General features: G+C 39.2%; 1 protein-coding gene and 1 non-coding gene across 5 annotated transcripts in view; both read left to right on the top strand.

Moving 5' to 3' along the window:
• The first annotated feature begins 677 nt into the window (after positions 1 to 677).
• Positions 678 to 20,433, top strand: part of IARS1 (isoleucyl-tRNA synthetase 1) — a 96,792-nt gene continuing 77,036 nt past the window's right edge. The window contains exons 1-8 of one of the 4 annotated variants that reach the window (XM_062585306.1): positions 678 to 722; positions 2,444 to 2,561; positions 5,000 to 5,089; positions 8,063 to 8,182; positions 8,912 to 9,068; positions 9,517 to 9,636; positions 11,946 to 12,028; positions 19,704 to 19,821. In XM_062585306.1, coding sequence (XP_062441290.1) covers positions 8,064 to 8,182; positions 8,912 to 9,068; positions 9,517 to 9,636; positions 11,946 to 12,028; positions 19,704 to 19,821 — 597 coding nt within the window. In that variant the 5' untranslated portion in view covers positions 678 to 722; positions 2,444 to 2,561; positions 5,000 to 5,089; position 8,063. Of the gene's footprint in view, positions 723 to 2,443; positions 2,562 to 3,048; positions 3,115 to 4,077; positions 4,095 to 4,487; positions 4,505 to 4,999; positions 5,090 to 8,062; positions 8,183 to 8,911; positions 9,069 to 9,516; positions 9,637 to 11,945; positions 12,029 to 19,703; positions 19,822 to 20,433 lie in introns of those variants that run through there. The other 3 variants (XM_062585305.1, XM_062585308.1, XM_062585307.1) reach the window with 3 other exon arrangements.
• On the top strand, positions 5,645 to 5,779 carry LOC134145972 (small nucleolar RNA SNORA84). Its single transcript, XR_009959739.1, has one exon. It is a non-coding gene; the product is annotated as a small nucleolar RNA SNORA84 (small nucleolar RNA).

The following is a 20,433-nucleotide window of genomic DNA, read 5'->3' as shown; positions in this document are numbered from 1 at the left end:
AGGCGCTGGGGGAGGTATTTTGTTCCTCCCCTATTCACGAACCGCTCCTGCGCTCAGGCCTTTGCGTAGCGGCCGCCATCCTTCCCCGGAGCGCTACGCAAACTCCGTAAAGCCGGTGCCTGAGCCACGCAGGCGTAATGGCCCTGAGGAGAAGGGGCGCCCGGCGATGGCGCTGGGGGAAGGGCGGCGAAGGGCGGCCCGAGCGCTTAACGCCCGGCGGAGCCGGCAGCCCTGTGTCCGAGCGCGCCCCGCGGCGGCCGGGGGGGAGCCGTGGCGGCGGGGGCAGCGGTTCGTGCCCCGCGCGAGCCGCCCCCCGGCTCCAGCTTCTGGCTGGCACCGGCGCTGCCCGCGGGAAATGGCTCTCTGGGCGCCCGTGGCTCACAAAATGGTGCCCGCTGTCCGAGCGCGCACGTTACCCGCCGCCTTCCCGGGGGTGCGAGGGGAGACGGGGCTCGCGGGGGCGGGCGGCTGCTGTAGTTTTCCCCAGGGAGGAGCTCGGCGCCCCTAGCTCCAGACCTAGGAAGCTCCGAACCAGAGAGAGGGAAAAGGATTCGGGGGTGTCGGAGTGGGCGTCTGGCGAGCAGAGAGGTGGGCGAAGGGCGGGAGCGTGCCCCGAGGCTTGCCGAGATTTAATTTCTTCCCTTTATTCCCTTTTCAGGATGAACCTATGGTTTTTGACAGTATTTTGTGAAAAATTAGAGCAGAGCCATTCTTTTAGTCTGGTGAGTGCCCCAGAAATTCTTGCTAGGCCTGGATTCCTCTTACATGATCTTTTTTCTGGTTTTCAGACTGGTTTTGTTTGCTTAACATGTAACTGATGTACTAAACATGACATTGAATTCCCTGTTCTCCCCATCTTTACAGTTAATTTGTTTATGAAATACAGGAACTCAGTGTTGCGGCCCATAGTGTTTCAAATAAAGGCATTGCATGAATATGGACAGAATTTCTTGCATATGCTCTTTATTACTGTAGTAAAGGACAGAGAAGTGCAGAACATTCAGAGGGGAACAAGATGAAAATCTATGTAGTAACAGTGCTGTCAACATTTGAATTGCCTACATTTTTATTGCTTCAGGATATATATTTTAAGCAGTATTTGTTTTACGTTCCTTTTAGAAAGGAGTTAATATCACATGGTACTTAATTTTAAAGTCAACTGGTATTATCACCTATACATTTTACAAACAAAGATTTAAAAGAAAAGGATAGCTCTGGCGCAAAAAATGGTTACAGTTGCCCAAACCATGGAACTCTGGAAACTGAAAGAATGTGAAACAAGAGGGAGGCTGCAGTGTATAACTGTACAAGTATCTGTATAACTGAGAAAACATTCTGGATGTAGGATGTAGCTTCCTATAATGGGAAGATGAGCAAAATCTCAGGATTAGATACTCTGTTCTACGTGTCTTCCTCTTTTAGCTACCTGTTCGTAATCTTGAATCAATCTTTACATTTTCTTAAATGAAACTATGACAAAATAAAATACTCAGTTGAAACAATATTGCAGCAGGTGCTAGAGTTCAAGACCTGCTTATCTGTAGTTCTTGAATTGTCCCAGGCCTTTTCATAGCTTTTAAATGCATTAGATGCAATATGGGTGAAACCGTTTTTTTTGTGACTCTGAACTGATCTCCTGACTATAGAACATCCAGGATCAACATACACTTGTGAATCATTTTTATAATGGAGGCTTTTCTTGCATGCATATGCATTCTGTTTTCCATTGTCTTGTTGGTCAGTCCTGCTTAGTCTGACCTCATTTCAAATTTTCTGTTTTGTTTCTCTGAGTTTGGTGCAGAGGGAGTTCACCTTTAGCTTATCTTAGTGATGTACAAAACTGTGCAGAAAATATTGTACTTTGTGCAGATCAGAAGTGCTTTAATGTGACATACTTTGCATCTGGATGTGTCCCTCATCTGCAGAGTGAGCTCCTAGATTATGTGGACCAATGAGTTGAGGTATGTGTAGTCTTGAAAAAGTAAGATCAATGGATAGGTTGTATCATTCACCTACATCTCTATTAATACATACATTTTAAAAGTAATTGAAAATCATTACATCAAGGCAACTGAGGCAGAAGTCTGATAACTGTACAGACAATTATTGATCTGAACTTCATTCCACAGTATCTTTTTTTTTTTTTTTAGGTACTTAAGGTGTGTAAATGTGTAATCTAGAAAGAGTGTCTTTCTCTTTTCAGAGTTTTCTTGGTTTTTCCTGGATTGTGTTCCATTTCTCACTGTCTAGAACTTTTCCACAGCTTTTTCAGCGCTTCCTGTAGAGGGAAGGAAATGTTTTGTAACTTCACAGGGTTATGGTTGGCAGCCAGTACTAATACTTGGCACAGTTTTTTCTAACTCTTAGTTTCCGTGGACATGGGAGGGAACCTGTTTACAAGACAAATTTTTTTTTCTTTCCTCTTTTTTTCCTTTTTTCCTAGTTGGAGTGTGAGACTAGAAGAGTGGACTTCTGTAGTGTTCAGTCTTACATGAATTGGTAATCTCAACACATGGAAGAATGTTTACTCCTTTACTGGAGACGAGCGGCAGAGATGTCTGGTTAGTACAGTCTCGAGGGGTACTCGGGGCTGGGGGGTCGAGGGAAGCCCGACAAAACCCGTATCTGGAGTTTCGCTGCGAGCGGGGAGTGGGGGCTTCAGGCACGCTGCTGGAAGCTCCTCCTGAGCTCAGAGCCCAGGTTTGTTCAACTCCAGGGCTCTTCGGCGGGCTCTTCCCTCTGTGGATGTGCAGGGTCACCCTGCGCCGGCAGCAGGCGCCTCCCGCCGGCAATGCCGCCGTTCCTCGCAGGCTGCACGCTGAGCCAATAGGGGGAAGGGACACCGGGCCTGGTCCCGCCCCCCAACAGGCCTGGCCAATGAGGGGACGCGGGGGGGGGGGTGTGCCCACGCCCTCCTTGCGGGACGACTCGGCACCTCTATGGCTCTTTCGTTGCCTGGAGACCGGCCTGCCCAATGGGCAGCTGCCTTATTGCCCCCTGAGTGTGCGGCGCGCTGATTGGCTGGCGCGGACGGGCGTGCCGCCGGTATTTCCTGTCATGCTGCGCCGTGCGGGGTTGCATCAGCGGTAGCGGCGCGCGCCGGGCGGCGCTGAGGTGAGCGGCGGCGGTGGGACAGGACGCGGCAGGGCCCGGCGCCAGCGCCGCCTGCCCCGGCGCCCTCGCCCCGCTGCTTGCCGGCGGAGCGCGGCTACCTGGGACGGGGCGCGGCGCGCGGCGCGGGTTGGCTCCGAGGAGCAGGCGGCGGCGGCGCTGGGCCCGGCCCAGGCGGCGCCGTTAGTGGCGCCGCGTGTGGGGCGAGCGGCCACGGGCCGGGCCGTGGCCCGCCCGCCTGCGCTGCTCGTCGCCGGTTGCGGCGGCCGAGCGCTGCAGCAGCCAGCTCGCCTGGGAAGCCGTCAGCTGCCTGCTTGGCTGCTGCAGTTCTGAAAAGATCAGTGCCTTGTCAGGACTTATTAATAATATATTTAATTCTTCTAGGCTTTCCTGAGCGCTTCACAGATACTTTACTCTTTCTTGGTTTTTGTAGTCTACTGAAAATAATGATTTACAAACAGCTGCAGGTTTTCTTACTGCGAAGAATGTGGGTATTAATATCCTTATTAATACCCATGAAGGCTTAATTTTTTTAAATGGTTAAAAAAACTAAAATGCCTGGCAAAGTGTAATGCATCTTAAGCATTCTACTTCAGCAGCTTATTAGTGGAAGGAAACTTTTGAGGGAAGCATGTGTTCGATTAGTATAACTGTAATGAATTTGATACTTCTCTTTAGAGCAAGTGCAACCTCTAGGTTCTCTGGAAACTAGAGAGAGCATGTTTTCTTAGTTTTGCTGGTGAGATGCTTAAAAAGTGGATGTCAGGTAGTAGCAAAACTTATTTATTAAAAAGGAGTATTTTGGTAAGTGAATTGATAGTAGTTTTATTAAATGCATAGATTAAAGTTATTTCAAAGTAAGTTATGTTATTTACAAATATATTTGTGTCAAAGCACAGCATTAGTGTGTGAGTCAGCCCACTCTTAGCATTCCTTTAATTGATATTCCAGAATGAAAAGAAGCACTCCTTTCTGGGAAACAGGTGGGTTTTAGTCCAGTTCAGCTCATGTTTCATCTTAGATGATGTATTCATATGAATTGATCTTGAAACACTTCCCTAGCCTATCCAAAAGTGCCAGGCTTGGTTTGAATATGCTTAATTTACTTGTTCAGGTATCACAAACTGTCATGTCCTAGATTAGATTTTAAAGCGTGCTTTTACTTACTTATTTTTGTAGCTTTATTGTTTCTATCTGTTCTAGAAATGGACGCTCTCTGACTGTAAGATGATTGGTTAAAAATGCCCTTTCTCCAGAAGTAGTCTTGTGTGAAAGCTCAGTGCTTAAAAACGCAGAAACTGGGAGTGTAATTTCGTATGAAAACAAATACACTGTTTAATTTTGGGAGGGCATATGTATGAGGAGAAAAGAGGCTCCTCCTTAGTCTATGGAGGTAGGTTCATACATACCTCCGTCTCATACAGACTAAGGCGGAGAGTAGTTGTGGGAGAAGGTGAATGGAACACAAAGATAAAATGACTCAGAGACTGACTGTAAACCTTTTATAGTTAGTAAAACGCTTGGGATCACATCCACACTGTTTGTTAGGTCCTAGGAGATCTTTTGTGTAGAATACAGTGTATGTATTTGTTTTTTACTGCTCATTGTAATACCATGAGGCGCACTTTTAGTTCATGTTAGTTCTTAATCTCTTCTGTTTTTCACTGAATGAAATGAATAGTATTTTGTAATCCGTGTTGTTTTTTAACACTCCCTCCCCTCCACCTACCATATATTAAGCCTACTGTGGTTTTGAAATATGGGTTTACTTCATTCATAATGGCATTTTAAATGAATAGTTAAATAATGATTTAATGTTAACTTCCCAAAACATGTTTTAATATGCTTTTATGGTTTTAATGCTTATATATATTTTCTTTTCTTGTAGATAAGAAGACTAGCGTTAGTTTGAGACTAATACAACCTATGAACTTTGACTGATGCCTTTCCTATTGAATGTTACTATCTTGTAGAAAAAGTGAGTGTCCTTTAAAAATCAAGTTTCCCAGTGGTGCATTGTCTTAAATGCTTTTTCTCAACAGGAAATGAACAGAGAGATTTTTGTTTGCCTCACAAAAAAATCTTTGTGTTTACTAATCCTTATGTAAATAAAATTACAGTCTTGCGTGAAAATGTTGTCTCATTAGATGCATTTGTACAATGTTTCCTTCATTGCTTTCATTCAAATGATGAGTTGTCTGCAATTCTTTCTTACTCAGAATAGTTAGATTAACTGTAGTGAATTCTGTCTGCTGTGGGTATGCCAAATTATTCCTTTGTCAGTACAGAATCTGGTTACGGTTTTCCTGAACATGATAGTCTTTATCTAATTTTTTTCCTCAGCTGAGGCTGACATAGATGACTTTTGAACTTGGTTTGTTTTTAAATTAATCTTTTTAAATTTCTGTTCTATAACTTGAAAAAAAAGACCTGTGACAATTGACTGGTATGTATTAAGTCTCTGAAGTATTTTTGTTTTCTCAATTCTGACATTCTTCCGTTGTATGTTTGGAAAGAGCATGTATGAATTTGTGCCCTGTGGTTACTGGACACTGGTTTGTGTATACAGTGCTTCAGTTAATAGAAATGGGCCAAAAGTGATACTGTGATTTACGCTTGGAATCTGTGATATGTGAGCAGCCTCCATAGCCCGGTCACAGTTACAGACCAAACCTTAAACGTATTTAATTTATTAAATTTTTGGGGAGTTTACAGCTGTGAGTCAGTTGTCAAAAACTTCCATAGTACTGAATTGTAAAACTGCATTTGCAGTAAGAAATATGTGCAGATCTTTGGTCCCCCCCCCCCCTTTTTTTTCTTCCGCTAATGAAGAAGAGTGGTGTGTGTTTAAATCATCTGACTTTTAGGACCTAAAATTTAGGGCTGAATTCTTTTGTCAACTCTGTCTTTGGCACTATGACCTTGGGGCTGTTACCAGTGAGAAATGGCATAGACCTAATTAGTGCTTCAAGTGCTTTGAGGTATGATGATGGAAACTCTTGTACAAATTCAGTGTACTGTAACTTACTATCTTAAGGCTGGTTATTATTTTTCTAAGAATATATCAAGGCCTTTTCTGTACTGTTCCTTGTCAGCCCATGATTCTCTTCCCTGTGCCACCTAACCTGCATAGCAAATGGTGGCTTTCTTGACTGTTTTGATATTTTGGGTTATTAGTGGGAGGAAATGATCTGTTGTTAATGTTTATTTAAAAAAAAAGGGGGGGGAAGGAGTGGAATTTTTCCCCTTTAAGTTTTATTGCGCGGAACACTCCTTTGTGGGCTCAAACATTAAGCTAGCAGTTTCTATGGTGTTTTGATTTTCATTTAAGTAAATGTGTTTGAACTTCGGAGCTGCCAAGGAACATGTATCAACTATAACTTGAAGTATTGTCTTTTATACATTTGCTTTTGTTGCTGCTTATGGCAATTACTTGAGAAGCCTGAATAATTTAAGACTCGGTCTTTGTGCCATTGCTCATAATTTTATACGGGATGTGAAGCTCTAGGCTAATGCAATGTTCATCTTGCTCTGGTCAAAGTGCTAAGCAGCAGTAGCCCTGAAATCACAGGTGGGAGAGGCTATTTTTCTGTACAGTCTTCTATTGTAACCCTCATAACCATTTTTCTTCTGTTAAGGGATTCTTCTCTTAAACATCCTTATTCTACAGAACTTTTTCTCAGTTTTTTAGCTCTAGTATTTGTTGAAACTTGTTCCTTCTGAGTCTTCTAGCATGTCTAGAGTACCAGGCAGCTCTTGTGTATTTGGTTGTCTGTTTCTAAGGATGCTGAAAATTCTCTTCTGTGTTTGTCTAATTGTGCTTGTAGTGAGTTTCATTGACTTGTCAGAAATAAAGAGTGGCTTTGAGCTCTGATGGGCCCTTTCAAAACCCACCAAATAGAAACGATCTTCAGAAAATAGCAAAAACAAAACAGCCAAACCAAAAAGAAAGAAAGAAAGAAAAAAAACCCCAAAGCAGCCCCCTGCAGCTTAGTTCTGACATACTTTTAAAAATGGGGGGGAAGGAGAAAGAAGAGGGAAGGGAAAAAAAAAAAAAAAAAGAGGAAAAGGCAGACTAGTAGTACTGCCAATACCCTGGAAGTTAGAAAGAGCTTTTACAAGGTGCCTGGCTCATGTCCTCATTCTTTGTCCTCAGCTGTTTTTCCGAATTCTCTGCATCTTCATTTTATTTTCACTGCAACGTGTATTTCAACTATGCTATCTGAAGTCTAGCAGGTTTTAGGTGCTCCTGAGAGTGATGGCATAGCTGGATGGAGAAAAGTATTTTTAAAAGTCTTTAAAGAAATTAAAGTATTGTAATAGATGTACATTCAAAGGTACAGTGGAAAGGAGCCCATCTGTTTAGTAATTTGTTTAGGTCTTGCAGTTAGAGAGTCAATCTTGTTAGTTCACAAACTTGCTGAAAGGTTGGTTTGGAAATAGAAACTTCTTGTAAGAAAAAAAAATGCAAAATCCGTAACAAAACATATAATTCACCTTTTGACTGTTTTTCATAGGAAATACAAAATAAAAGTTTTTTTTAAAAAAAAAAAAAGTATGACCATATTTGAATGAATGGAGAATCCTTTTCCTGTACCAAACTTTGGTATTAGCTTTATTTATTTATTTATTTATTGTCTAAATACAATACTTGCTTGCATAATGAAACAAAACTCTGAAAAAATATGTGGTTTGGTGATGCAGAATTGTAGGATAGTAATTGGGGGACAGGTTTAGGTCAGTTGGTTAGAGCATGGTGCTACTAATGCCAGGGTCACGGGTTCAATCCCCAGACAGCAATGCTGAGGGTTGGACTACATGATCTCCAGAGGTCCCTTCCAATATTACCATTCTATGATTCTATGAATTGCATTATGAAGCCGTTTTTTTTCCTTCACTTAAAAAAAACATTTTTTTTCCCTCCTCCTGTTTGGTGATTGCTATTGGGAAGAATGGTTCATCAAGTTCCAGAAAATATAACCTTTCCAAATGAAGAAGAGAAGATATTGAAGCTCTGGAAAAATCTTAATTGCTTCCAGGAATGCCTAAAGCAATCGAAGAATAGACCTAGGTAAGATCTGCTAAAAGCTGTAGCAACTGTTTGTGACAATCCTGTAAGTCATCTAAGGTTGGTTTAGTTGTAATAACTTTTTTTTTTTTTTAATTTGCCTCAGTTAGCTTAGCAACTGCTGCGTGCTTCACAAATAGTGGTCTTGGCTAACACTGTCATCATGTGAGTTACCATTTGTATTTCCCTTTATGAAGACTTAAAAGTGTAGGAACAGTCATAACAAAACTAACTTCCTGCTTGGTGAGTTTATTAAAGAAATCTGCAGGTAAGAAGCAACAGCTCTTACCCATGTTTGCTAACTGTGAAGCAGCATACTAGTATTTTGAGTAGTTCAGGAGAAGCAGTGTGTGAAAGTTGCAGTGTTCGGTTTGATTTTCATTCTGATAGTGGTCTGTTTTGCTTCAGCTGTACTCAGTTCATACATTCATCAAGGCTAAAGTGGCCTAATAGTGTTATGGTGAACTTCCTTAAAATCCCAGGTGTTATAGGTGCAAAAGAATCTTGTTAGAACTCCTGGCAGTTAGGAGGAACTGAAGAAGTTGAAATACTCCCTTTATTCCCACTGTGCTGCTGCTGCTGCCAAGGTGACACCTGTGCCGACTGTTACTAGAAGAGGAGGAAATTGATATTGTCCAAGCAAGACATGAGAAGCACAGGCGCACAGACATTCTTATCCTGTTTGAGGTATTGATGCTTAATTTTAATTAAGAATGTCTTCTTCTGTCTTAGGTTTAACTTCTATGATGGCCCTCCATTTGCTACTGGGCTTCCACACTATGGCCATATTCTTGCAGGAACCATTAAAGACATAGTAACCAGGTTTGCTCATCAGAGTGGTTTTCATGTCGACAGAAGATTTGGATGGGATTGCCATGGCTTACCTGTGGTATGTGTAATAAATTAGCCTACAAACATTCCTCTTTCTGTATTGTTAGCTGCTCATCAATCACGTTTCTGTTATGTGTGGCTTCACAGTTGAAAGAATAGTTGGAAGTTCTTCATTAAGGCTTTTGTTGTTTATATGTGGTTTCGGGTGCTTCCTACTGATCACATAACCTACTCTAGGTACTCTATTCATTACTGTAAATGTATATTTAATGAGTATGTATTTGAGGGTTTTTGTTTGTTTGATAGTAAAGACACTATCACTCCAGGATTTTCCTTTTAAACCTTTACTTATTTTGGGTACAATACTCATAAAATCTCAAAAGGATAAGGGGGCCTTTTGACTTTATCAGAATGCATAGAAACATTGTAAAGAAACTGTTTGGAGAAATCCTGAAAGTTTTTGATGGCGGTGTGTTTTTTTGTTTGGTGTTTTTTAACATTCTCAGGAGTATGAAATTGACAAAACCTTAGGCATCAAAGGACCGGAGGATGTGGCAAAGATGGGGATTGCTGAATACAATGCCCAGTGCAGAAGAATTGTGATGAGGTACTCTAAAGAATGGGAGGTAAGTAAAATCTTAGTATATATTCTGCTGTAGGTTCCTAAAAGTATGTAGGAGTCTAATAATATTTACTAGGCCTCTTCTTACTGTATCTCATGGTGTGGGGAAGTTCAACAAATGGAATACTGACTTAGAACAGAAATTCCTATGCTGCACAACTCAGGTTATAACATGAAATCAAACATGGCGCCTTGAAATACCATCTTGTAGATGAGGAGGGCAACAAAGAGAGGAGGGCAGCCTCTGTGAGGAGGATTTCTGACTGCTTACATTTTGAAAGGGATATAGGTTCTCAGTTAGGGCGCAGACAGCGTATCAAAATCACATTGTGATCCCTTGGTATCAGAATATCCTGTTATGCTGGCTTTTTCAGACGAGGAGTGTGAAGAGAATAAGCTGTTTTTTGACTCCCCTCATTACCCTTGAGGAACAATCTTTTCCTTTGTTATGGACTGAAATATTTCAAGAAGACAAATGACAATAATGTGTCTGGCTGTCTGGTCTGACAACTTCTGACCAGTGTGTGTTCAGGAAACTTTGTCTGATTTCTTGTGTGTAAGTGTTTCAGCTGAGGTGAATGTTATCCTTCTGTCTGTTGGTTACATGTAAAAATTTCATAGTTCTTTAGTGCTGTTTCTTTCACTGGCGATATTGAGAGGGGGAACAAAAAGAAAAATCGCTTTTCTGAACAGCGAGACTCTGCCATAACATCAGGAAAAGGTTACTTAAAGGTAATCTGGAGTTTGAAATGTCTAAATATTAGTAGATACATTAAACAAATGATCTCTTGGTTTATGTTCTCTCTTCAGATTTTAACTTACTGTGTTCCCAACAGCTGGTATTTTGTAGTGCTGATTAGTCTAAATACTTAGTCTTTGGATGGTAAACGAATTTTGTGTTTTGTTTGTATGTATACGCATGTATATGTGTATATTTGCACATGCAAATGTATTTGAGATTACTAATCAAAATGCTAATACTGGCTACTAATACTGGGCTAACCAGTATTGTGAAATACCAGGTGTTGAACGTAGTAAGTTAAAATTGGCAGATATAGAAAGTGAAATATTAACCAGAATAACTTTGTAATTTTTTAAAAAAAAGTAAATTAGATAGTTTTGAAATAAGAGGTTTCAAAGTATAAATGAAATTTGTTTCAATATCTTTTTTGTGCCTGGCCAGTAATAGGTATTTTGGGATTCTGTTAGGAGGAATTTCTAGCATTCCTATTAGAAATAATGTCCACTTTCTGTCTGGAGTGGCTAACAAGTTTTTGGATGTTACTTAAAATATAAAACGTTTCTTGGATGCATAAGACTCTTCAATTCTGAGACTATATAGAATAACCCAACATCTTGGATCCTAGTAATGATTTGTCCTAGTCTTTGGATCTTAATAGTAGAATGTCAGAGTGGCTCAAAGGCCTGAAGCAAAGCTGGTACATCTCAGGAGCTCAGATACTGTGTGAGAATATAGAGACGAAAACTCATTTGCTTCATTCTCAGTTTAGTAGTTTGACTGTCTGGTTGCTCTGTATGTAACTGTAGCAGGACAGGTGTCTCTGGGCTTGGTTATTTGCAGAGCTGACAGTTCCTATAGTTGGAAAATTAGCAAGAGAGTACCACTTGTCCAAGTGAATCACATAGCTAACTCATTAGTTTTCATATTCAGTGCCAGTGGGCATAAACATAATCTGCACTGAGACAGCGACAAACACCTGTCAGTTTGTGTTCTTTTACAGCACCATCATAGCTCTGGGAAAGCAAACAAGGTAGCTGGCCATGAGATAATTTTGGTAACTTCTCGTGATGTACCAATTTCTTCCAGTATTTCTTTGTCTACAACTTCGATTGTTTCAATACAGATTAGATGAACTTTCTAAGTGACTTCTAAGTTGAAAGAGTTGGTAGGCTGTTCAGTGTTATGGGTCTTCACTGTCAGTCTGACAAGTTCGTGATTACAGTGGTCTTATTCTCTATTTTAAAACCTACAAGTTTCACACTGTTAAATCTCAGCTGAACCTTAAGAAATCATCTCTGATCCACCATTTTTATTTAGTAGTACCGAAGGCATTTGCTTCTTGTGTGACCTTGGTGTTATGCTTATGGCTTAATTCTTTGCTTATTTTCGTCTGTTTAAACATGTTAGTTTGAACTATTGTCAGGCTTAAACATCACCCCACATCAGTGAAACAGATCTATGCAAACACTGCGCTCTTTAAATCAAGCTGTTACAGTAGAATAAATATTGCAAATGTACCATGATTTTTGATATTAGAATGTCTTTCAAGCTTGTTATTCATTTCTTAACAGTTCAATATTACCAGATTAGGACGCTGGATTGACTTTGAAAATGACTATAAAACTCTTTATCCTGAGTTCATGGAGTCTGTGTGGTAAGTGAACTTGAATACATTGCATGCTTTATCAATTTTGAATGTTAAAAATGCTTCTGTTATTCTGTTGTGATCCACACATCACTAGAATTGTTTTAGAATATGCCTAATCAAGTGTTTTGTCCACTGTTTACTGACAGGTGGTGTGAAATAGTAGAACTTTTCAAAGTAAAATCCAAGATGGATGAACTAGTCTTATTCAACCCTGATATCACCCTAATGTCACCCTGATGTGACACTCCATGTCAACTTGAAAGCGGTTTTGTTGATCTAATAATATTTTCTTCGCTTTAGTTAAGAAATGACATTACATCTCTACCTTCCTGTTGCTCTTAACAGTGCTATCTCCAAATGGCCAAACTGCCCAAATTCTGTCCAGCTCTAGGTAAAGCTTGTCTGGAAGCCTGGCTCTGAATCTATTGCCATCGTGTTCTTGGCAGTGTAGTTTGACAGTTGTCTGTGAATCCTAGTGCGGACCTGAGTCAGGTTCAGGACTTAAGGCAGTGTGACCAGAGCAGCTATTGGAACTTGGAAAGACAGGGAGTCCTTGTAGGTTAACAGTAACCAAACTGAGCTAATATAGGGGACATTTGGCAGCATGGAGTCCTTCAGATGGTAGAATTAGAAGGAGAGGTTTAGCAGAACCTTTGCTACAAAAAGCCATCAACAATCAAATCATAGGCGTATTGTGGTATAGTTGCTATTTGTTAATGTTAGTTTTACTAATAACCTTTAAACTATGTAGCAGTTTAATTACATATTTTAAAAATAATGATATTGTAAGTGATTGACAAAACTTCTGGATGATTCTGAAGCCATTGTAAAGGACTGAAGTGCCAGTGAACTTTTAGTTGATTGTCCAAAGGAAGACAAGAAGGAAGCAGGTCTGTTGTGAATTTAGGTGAAGAGACCTTGATTAATGATAAAGCCAAGTTGGTGAAGAAAGTTTTTGTTTATAACTTAATATTTATGGACCATTTAAAAACAAGACTTGATTTTTGGTTGGCTTTTTTCTTTTTTTACTGCTATTTTTACTTTCGATATAGACTTTGAATCTGAAATCACTGTGGTATGAGATTTCAGAAAGTATGTAGGCAGACAACTTACTAATTTTGTACTTTGTGCTTCCTGATGCTTTTTTCTTTTCTGCATGTTCATGTCATGGAAAACATTTTTTAAAAGTCTATATTAAAATCTTGTATTGTCTGAAAAGTCTCCTGAGTCTTAGAGGGGTGTGTTACGATGCTATTGCAAACTTCCTGACACAGTAAGACAGGAGGTGGAGCTAGCAGTGCTTGCATAAAGTGGACAGAGGAGGAGGGGAAAAAGAAAGAAGGGGTCCAGGATGCCTGTCTTGATTGTAGGGGAGATGATTCTTAAACTGAGCGAATGATCTATATAACTAGCATTTTAAGTGCAGCCTCTGACAGGATAATATACACACTTTTTTCCTTTTCCTTCCTTCCTCTAAAGAAATCAAATGGTTACCTAGGCAATTGTCAAACTGAAAATCCCTGCTTGTTATTATATAAAGTTTACATCCATTAGAATTGTTCATTTGAATAGTAGAGTCTGGTTCATCTCTCTGGTGCATCTCTCTGGTTTAATTTTTTATTTTTGAGTTCCTTTTTAGTTTTCATTTAAAGTAAGTTACAGCATTTTAGTGTTCAGGTAATGAAAGAAGAGAAGCTGCAAACTAATTTCTTCACTGACTGTAATTTGGTGACTGTATTGAACTGCCTTAAATTTTTCTTGTATTTTGATGTGCTATTAGAAATAGAATGCTGCTATGGGCACCAGAAGAAAACCGATAATAATAATATTGGTAATGAGCATGGCAACCATAGGTTTTTGTGGCTAAAATACAGTAGGGACTTTTTTTTTCTTTAATCTGTTAATTTGTTAAACCTTTATCTGTTTCAGTCCTTTCCTCTCCCCTCTAGCTCTTCCTTAGGCTTGCAGTTCTGGAGTGGGTTTGAGTAAGATTTCTGTCCTTTAATGAAATCTTATACTTTAATCCGTGATACTTGCATTGGTTTCAGTGAACTAATACAATACTTTGGAAAATATTGTTTCTAGTGGCTTTGTCAAATTATTTAGACTTGAAATAGTTTAGGACTAGGACACCCAATACATCTTTTATTAATACTGTATTCTGCAGAGATACTGTACAAGCTGAGGCTGCTAGAGAACACTCTTTTAATGTTTTATAATGGAGTTTGGAAAAGGCTGGGTTTTTTTTGTTGTTTTTTTTTGTTTTTTGTTTTAAGTATTTTGGTGGTGGCTGACTGAAGTATAATTTAAGTTTTCAGTCTGCTAAATCTCGACTTAGAACAAAACTTAATCCACTTAATGATAAAATGCCATAACATTCTGGCAGAGTCTCTGCAGGAGAGCATTGATTGTTAGTGCCTCATAGTGTTGAGATATTAAAGTTGTGCAATATTAAGAGGTGATACTGTGATGGGTTTTCATAGGTTCTCCATTCCTTTAAAATAATTTAGATAGAACTTTAAGTTTTAATTCTGTAGAACTTAGATATCCACTCTAGTTCCAGGTTGCCTCTTTGCATCTCAAATAAAACATGTTTGTGAGTGAAAACCATACAATGAGAATAATGATCTTGAGCTAGTCATGAACAGATGTGCAGTATAGTTGCTGCCCCCCCTCCCCCCATTCAGGAGACAGAAATTAAAAAGCAGAAGAGAATTGAGAGCAGTTTGATATGACTTTAAACTTTACTGATCTGTGGTTTGAAAGAAGTATATTAGTTCTGAAAGAACAACATCAAAATTACTGTCTCTACTACTGCCTTATGATACGCAGTTCTGAGGCCAGCTGAGATTTTGCGTCTTGAGAAACAGTTCTTCCTGGCCTTTGGTGAGCAAAGCCTGCGAGGTGTTGTGTTAAGGAGAGAGTTGCCCTGTGGCCAGAGGTGAGAGGGGATATGTTGCGCCCCCCTGCCCCCCCCAACAGTAGCAGCAGGTTAAATAGCTTGCTTGCACCATCTAGTGTCTAAATTTACCAGATGCATTCTGAACATAATTGAATTTTAAAAATGGTGGAAAGCTTAGTGTATGCTTGGAAAGACATGTTTGCTTTCATAGTTGCTTTCATAGTTAAACCTGCAGAGCCATGTAGTGTGGGTGTATGCTTATTGGTGACAAAAATACTTACTAGCTCCTTCTCTACCTTAAGAAAAATTCTTGCCCTTTTGTGATGACACTAGATAGCTGTCATCATTAGATGACCTAATATGAGTTCTAATAGGAATTGCTATTACATTTTGTATACTGCATGATTCTTCAGTGATTCACTTTTTCATAATGAGTCTGTTTTTTTCCATTCTTCTGCAAGTTATATGTATATCCTTCATACTTGTATTTCTTCTGTGCATATAGTGTTCTAGTCCTCTGGTTGTTATGTCCTCTTAGCACTCCCATCTTTGTTACCATCTTAGCTGTATTTTGGGGGAGCAATACTCCTTCAAAATTGAACTTCCTACTTAGTTGGATGACTAAGAGGTAAGTTTGGAACCAGTTTTGCGTGTTTATAGTTTCTGCTCTAAGGACTTTCTGGGTTTATGATTTAGTCCAGAGTCATTCGACACAATGATCCAAAGGCTGCATTAGACAATTGCCTCGCTATTGCTAGTTGAGAGCTTGGAGGATATAGCTGGAGTAGAATGAACTCTATATGCTGGTCTTTTAATGTTTTCCCTAGCTCTTGGACATAAGCTCTTCTGTACTTAAAATTCCCAGGCTGCAGAACAAATACTTTTCCTAACTTTTCTTACAGAAGTGTTTTATAAAGGTACTGTTCTAAGACTGTTTGTTAGACTTGCATTTCTCTTTATGCTTTTTTGATTGCTGTCCTGTGATGTTTGAGGAAAAGGTTCTGCGAGTCATAAGTAACACTTGAAAGACCAGCAGAATTAAATAAAAGGAAGCAACAATCAGGAACAGATGCATGGGTATGAAGAACATGAACGAATGAAACAAATACTCAATCTCTGCTGTTTTATGCTGCTGTTCGGATGTAATCTGCTTGCTCAATCATGTGGGTGACGTGACTTTTTACATGGTTTATTGTTTATGCTTTTAAGTCTTTGAAAGTTATTTAACTTTCTTTCTGTTGAACTCACTTGTTTGTGCAGCAATAATTCAGTGTACTTCTGTAGAATGATTACTTGAAGTTCAGCAAATTTCAGCAAGTCCTTATGGCAGTGGACACGATACACTTACAGATTCTCTTTTCTGAGGCCAAGTTTGACATCCAAGTCAAACCTGAAATCACTTGATACCCTACAGGAATGGGGTTAAGAACTTCAGAACCTTTAAGATTAAATCATCCTCTTTGAAGTGAAGTGAATGCACATATGTGAAGAGGGCAACTTGCTTTTGCAAGGATGCTGAGAGATGTTTTGTGTGGAATGCCAAAGATATTTTGAGTATTACATTAACTGATTCATTATCCTTTAGAAGCAGAAACTCCCTTTGTAGGAGTTCTATTAATATCCCTGTGGTGCTCACATGGTGCAAATGAGATTTGGATCAACCAATACTGTAGCAAATTCCTTCCTAACGTTTTTGGAAGTCCCACCTCTGGTGGGAATAACTTTGACTCTTAGTTATTAACTAGGCTTGAACCAAATGTATCACTTCCTCCTGACACGTATTAGGAGCAACTCCTGTGTGTGTTCAGATTGTGTCATACTTTTTAGAACTTAAGATGCTTTGTCCCCTTTAGGGACTAGGTTTTCTGTTAACAGATGGCTGGAACACAGATCTTGACTTCACCTTTTTCCAGACCTCGTATATATGCAAATACTGTTCCCATAGTAAATGGGATGCAACTAAATAACTTGCATTTGAGGAGAAATGTACCACAGTTTGGGGAACAGACTTTGATTTCTAACTTCTTTTTGTGTAAGCTTTATCAGTAGAAAGGAGCTTCGTGGTTTTGTTAATCTTTTCAGAAAGACTTGCAGTTTCTACTTGGCTTACAAGCAGAGAGTCTTTTTCTCAGAAACTGTCAATTTTTCCAAGCATAGGCATTTCAAGGTCATTTGCTGTAATCTTGCATGTTGAATTGTTAAGCAGAACGTGCTATTGATCTGCAGGCAGTCAAGTGACTTTTACTGTTAGAGATAGGTTAATCTTTAGTAATTGCTTTGTTTTTTTTTAAATGGGCAGTGTTGCTAGCAGAAAGATCTTTGAGAGTTGTTTACTGTGCACTCCTGCTCATGCACAGGAACTCATCTCAGAGGCTTTTTTTTTTTTTTTTTTTTTGTAAGGAATCAGTTTGGTGTTTTTCAAGATAACAAAATGGCTTTTGAGTTTTGTTCTTCAAGCATAAGTCTTATAACTTGATTATAATTCTCATTATTGTGTCTCATCTGTTTGCTCAGCAGTGGGAAAAATTGGGAGTACTTGATTTGAAATAGGGTAGAATTACCACAAGAGGGAGATACTGGCTTGGAAATTTATCTTGGTAGCTCCATCTAGTGGTTTTATTTATTTATTTTGTGTGTGTGTGTGTGTGTGTGTGTGTGAGTTTACAGTTACATTTACAGCTAAATTAAATATTCACTGTTTCACTGAGTAGTTTTCTTCTATGTTGACAGTAGGCAGTGTTCTTTAGAAAGCAGAGATAAATCTAAGCTTTTTTCTATAAATATTTTAGTTAACTATTTTTTGAAAAGCAAGTAGAACAACTTCACTGTAAATGCCATCACCTGTTAGTCTGCATTATTTATAGTCCAAGAAGGTAAGCCTACATTTAAAATGTTTTAACTTTCATTAAAACTTGGATATACTGAAAGTTGATGTAACTATTCACTAATCATAGTTTTCTTTGTTTAATAAGAGATGGGTTTATATCTATGTAGATTTAAGTGAAAATGGTCTTTGTTTTCATAACAGATATGCAGTCATTGCTGTTTTGAATTTAGGTTGGGTCAGGCAACTACCATTTGCCAGTAGTCATACTTGATACTTTATCAACGGTACTTTTAAGTTTTGCCTGCAAAATAAGCCACCTTCATTAGAGTGCACAGCTCTGAAAGACTTCTGGGTTTGGCTCCTCTGTGGCAGAATTTGCTCATGCTGTGGCCTTTTATACTTTATCTCTCTTAGACAGGTTTCTGATTATGTAACTTTCTCATGTTAGTATTTGTGCCTAGGAAATTTTGGACTTAAACAGGTCCACTGATGAATTTGAGTTTATTGAATGTCTTCTCTCTATGAGAGTCTGCATTTTTGCCAACTGTCGGATCTACAGTGTAACAGCTATTCCAATTAAGATACTGTGTGACTTTCCATGACAAGAGCCAGTGCTTATCTTCTGTTGTTCTCATTTCAGGCTGCAGATAGGTATCAGTGTAATGGTCTGCTTTCGTTTTATGTCTTGAAGGTTATGACTTCAAAAGTAAAGGACAAGATGTTTCACTTGAATGCAGGCATGGATTCTCAAGCAAAAAATGACAGCCTGCAGGAAGGTGCTACTTGCCAGGATGGGGTTGTTTTGCTTTCCAATGAGCTATTTATCTGAAATGGGTCACAGAAAAGCAGTTAGGATGATTTGAAAACATAGTTTGGGTAAAAGAATTTTAACACCAGTAATATACTCTGCAGACCGTGAATTTGAGTCAAACTTTGTCATGATTATTTAAGGTTTACCTTCTCCCACCTTTTCTTCTGAGGTAGCTAACCTGCATACTGTACTACTATGATGATACAAGTCTGAATGAGACCTTATACTAAAGATGATCAATGTGGTGGTTGATTATCCTTTAGCAGTTCATCAAATGTCCATATGATGGACAAAACCCTAAGTTTCTTTCTATCTGACTGCTACACAGTTTGCTATGTAAATTATATTTCTCTTCCTGCTACCCTTCACTGTGAGCATTGAGTCAATCTGTTGTACCATACTTTCAAGGGAAGGGGTTAGAATTTGAAGGTGCTACATGCTGTGTTGAAGACTGAGTAAACAGAATTAAAGCTTGATGCAAGAATCTGATCTTGGGTTGGAACTGAGTCCATATTGTTATTTTGCATGCTTAGCTGTGCTTTCTTGTGAAGAAATGCTCTTCAGACTGCAGCATGAGTTCACTCTGAGTGAGATGCAGGTATCGCTAGTCCATCCCTTTCCCTTTTTAGCACTGGTTGCTGTGGCATATGCTTTAGATCATGTGATAAGTGAGCAGCTGTGTCACTATATATTTCTTCTCTTCTTTGTAAATTATGGCTGACTTCAGCCTTATTATTAAAACTTCAGATTCTTTTTCCTTGAGCTTAGGCAGTCTGAGAAGGCTTGATCAGCAATATTGTTTTGTTTCACCTGCATATTGTTCTGTGTTGTGCAGTCAGTGCATCAAAAACTCAGCTGGTAGAATCACCTAATATTTGAAGACTAACCAGAAGAGTGGTTGCACTCAATTTATTGGAACAGAGCTAAGAATCCATGTTAATGTAAAATTGGTATTCTCTGTATGTTCTGGCACTTGAACTTTTTCCTTTTGACTTACAAATGTTGTCCTTAGATGATGACTGGTTGCTTAAAAAAGCAACAATTCAGAACAGGTCCCCTGCTAGAACAGAGCCTTGCTTTGCTGTTGGCTTATTGAGTTTGAAACCCCAAATGCTATTTTGTGTTCCTTGTTTGCTTCCAGGTGGGTTTTCAAGCAGCTGTATGACAAAGGACTAGTGTATAGAGGCGTTAAAGTCATGCCTTTTTCAACTGCATGCAACACTCCACTGTCAAACTTCGAGTCCCATCAGAATTACAAGGTAAGTAGTATATGCGTGCATTATACTTAACAATCAGATTCCTCTGCTCTCTTCAGTTTGAGTTTGGAAGACTCTCCTATTTTGTGCTTGGTGGAACATAAGCGTGTTAATATGCCCCAAGTTGACAGTAAAAATTTAGATAAATCAGCTAGTTTGTATTATGTTTTGCTGTTTGCTTTGGATCGCTTGATCCCTTCCCTCTTCCCCTGTTCTTTTTGATCACTAGCTATAGGCATATAATAGTTTGCTTTGTTCTGGTTAATTGCTCTTGTTTCTTCTCCAGGCTCCTAAGAGGAGCATTGCACTGTTGGGTTTTCATGATAAATATTTATCAGAGTGCTATAGTTGTTCCTTTCTGTGCAGATCTGCAAAGAGGAAGGTCCGTAACAAATTTGAGGTTTCTCGTGAGGGGATTACTAGGAATTGCTGAAGGTTGTGTTTGGTTGCAGTGCAGTGGTATAATAATGGCTCTTCTAAGAATCATTAATTTAAATTGATAATTATATTAGATAATACATTTTCCAGGGTTTATAAGTATGAAATAGCACGCATTATAAGATGCCAAAATAATGAACAACTGGATGCAGCTTCTCTTTTGCAACAGAGTTGCCT

This window comes from Rhea pennata, chromosome 12 (assembly GCF_028389875.1).
Source record: "Rhea pennata isolate bPtePen1 chromosome 12, bPtePen1.pri, whole genome shotgun sequence".
Lineage (NCBI taxonomy): Eukaryota > Metazoa > Chordata > Aves > Rheiformes > Rheidae > Rhea > Rhea pennata.
The sequence above is the reverse complement of the archived record's forward strand: the minus strand, read 5'-3'. Positions and strand labels throughout refer to the sequence as shown.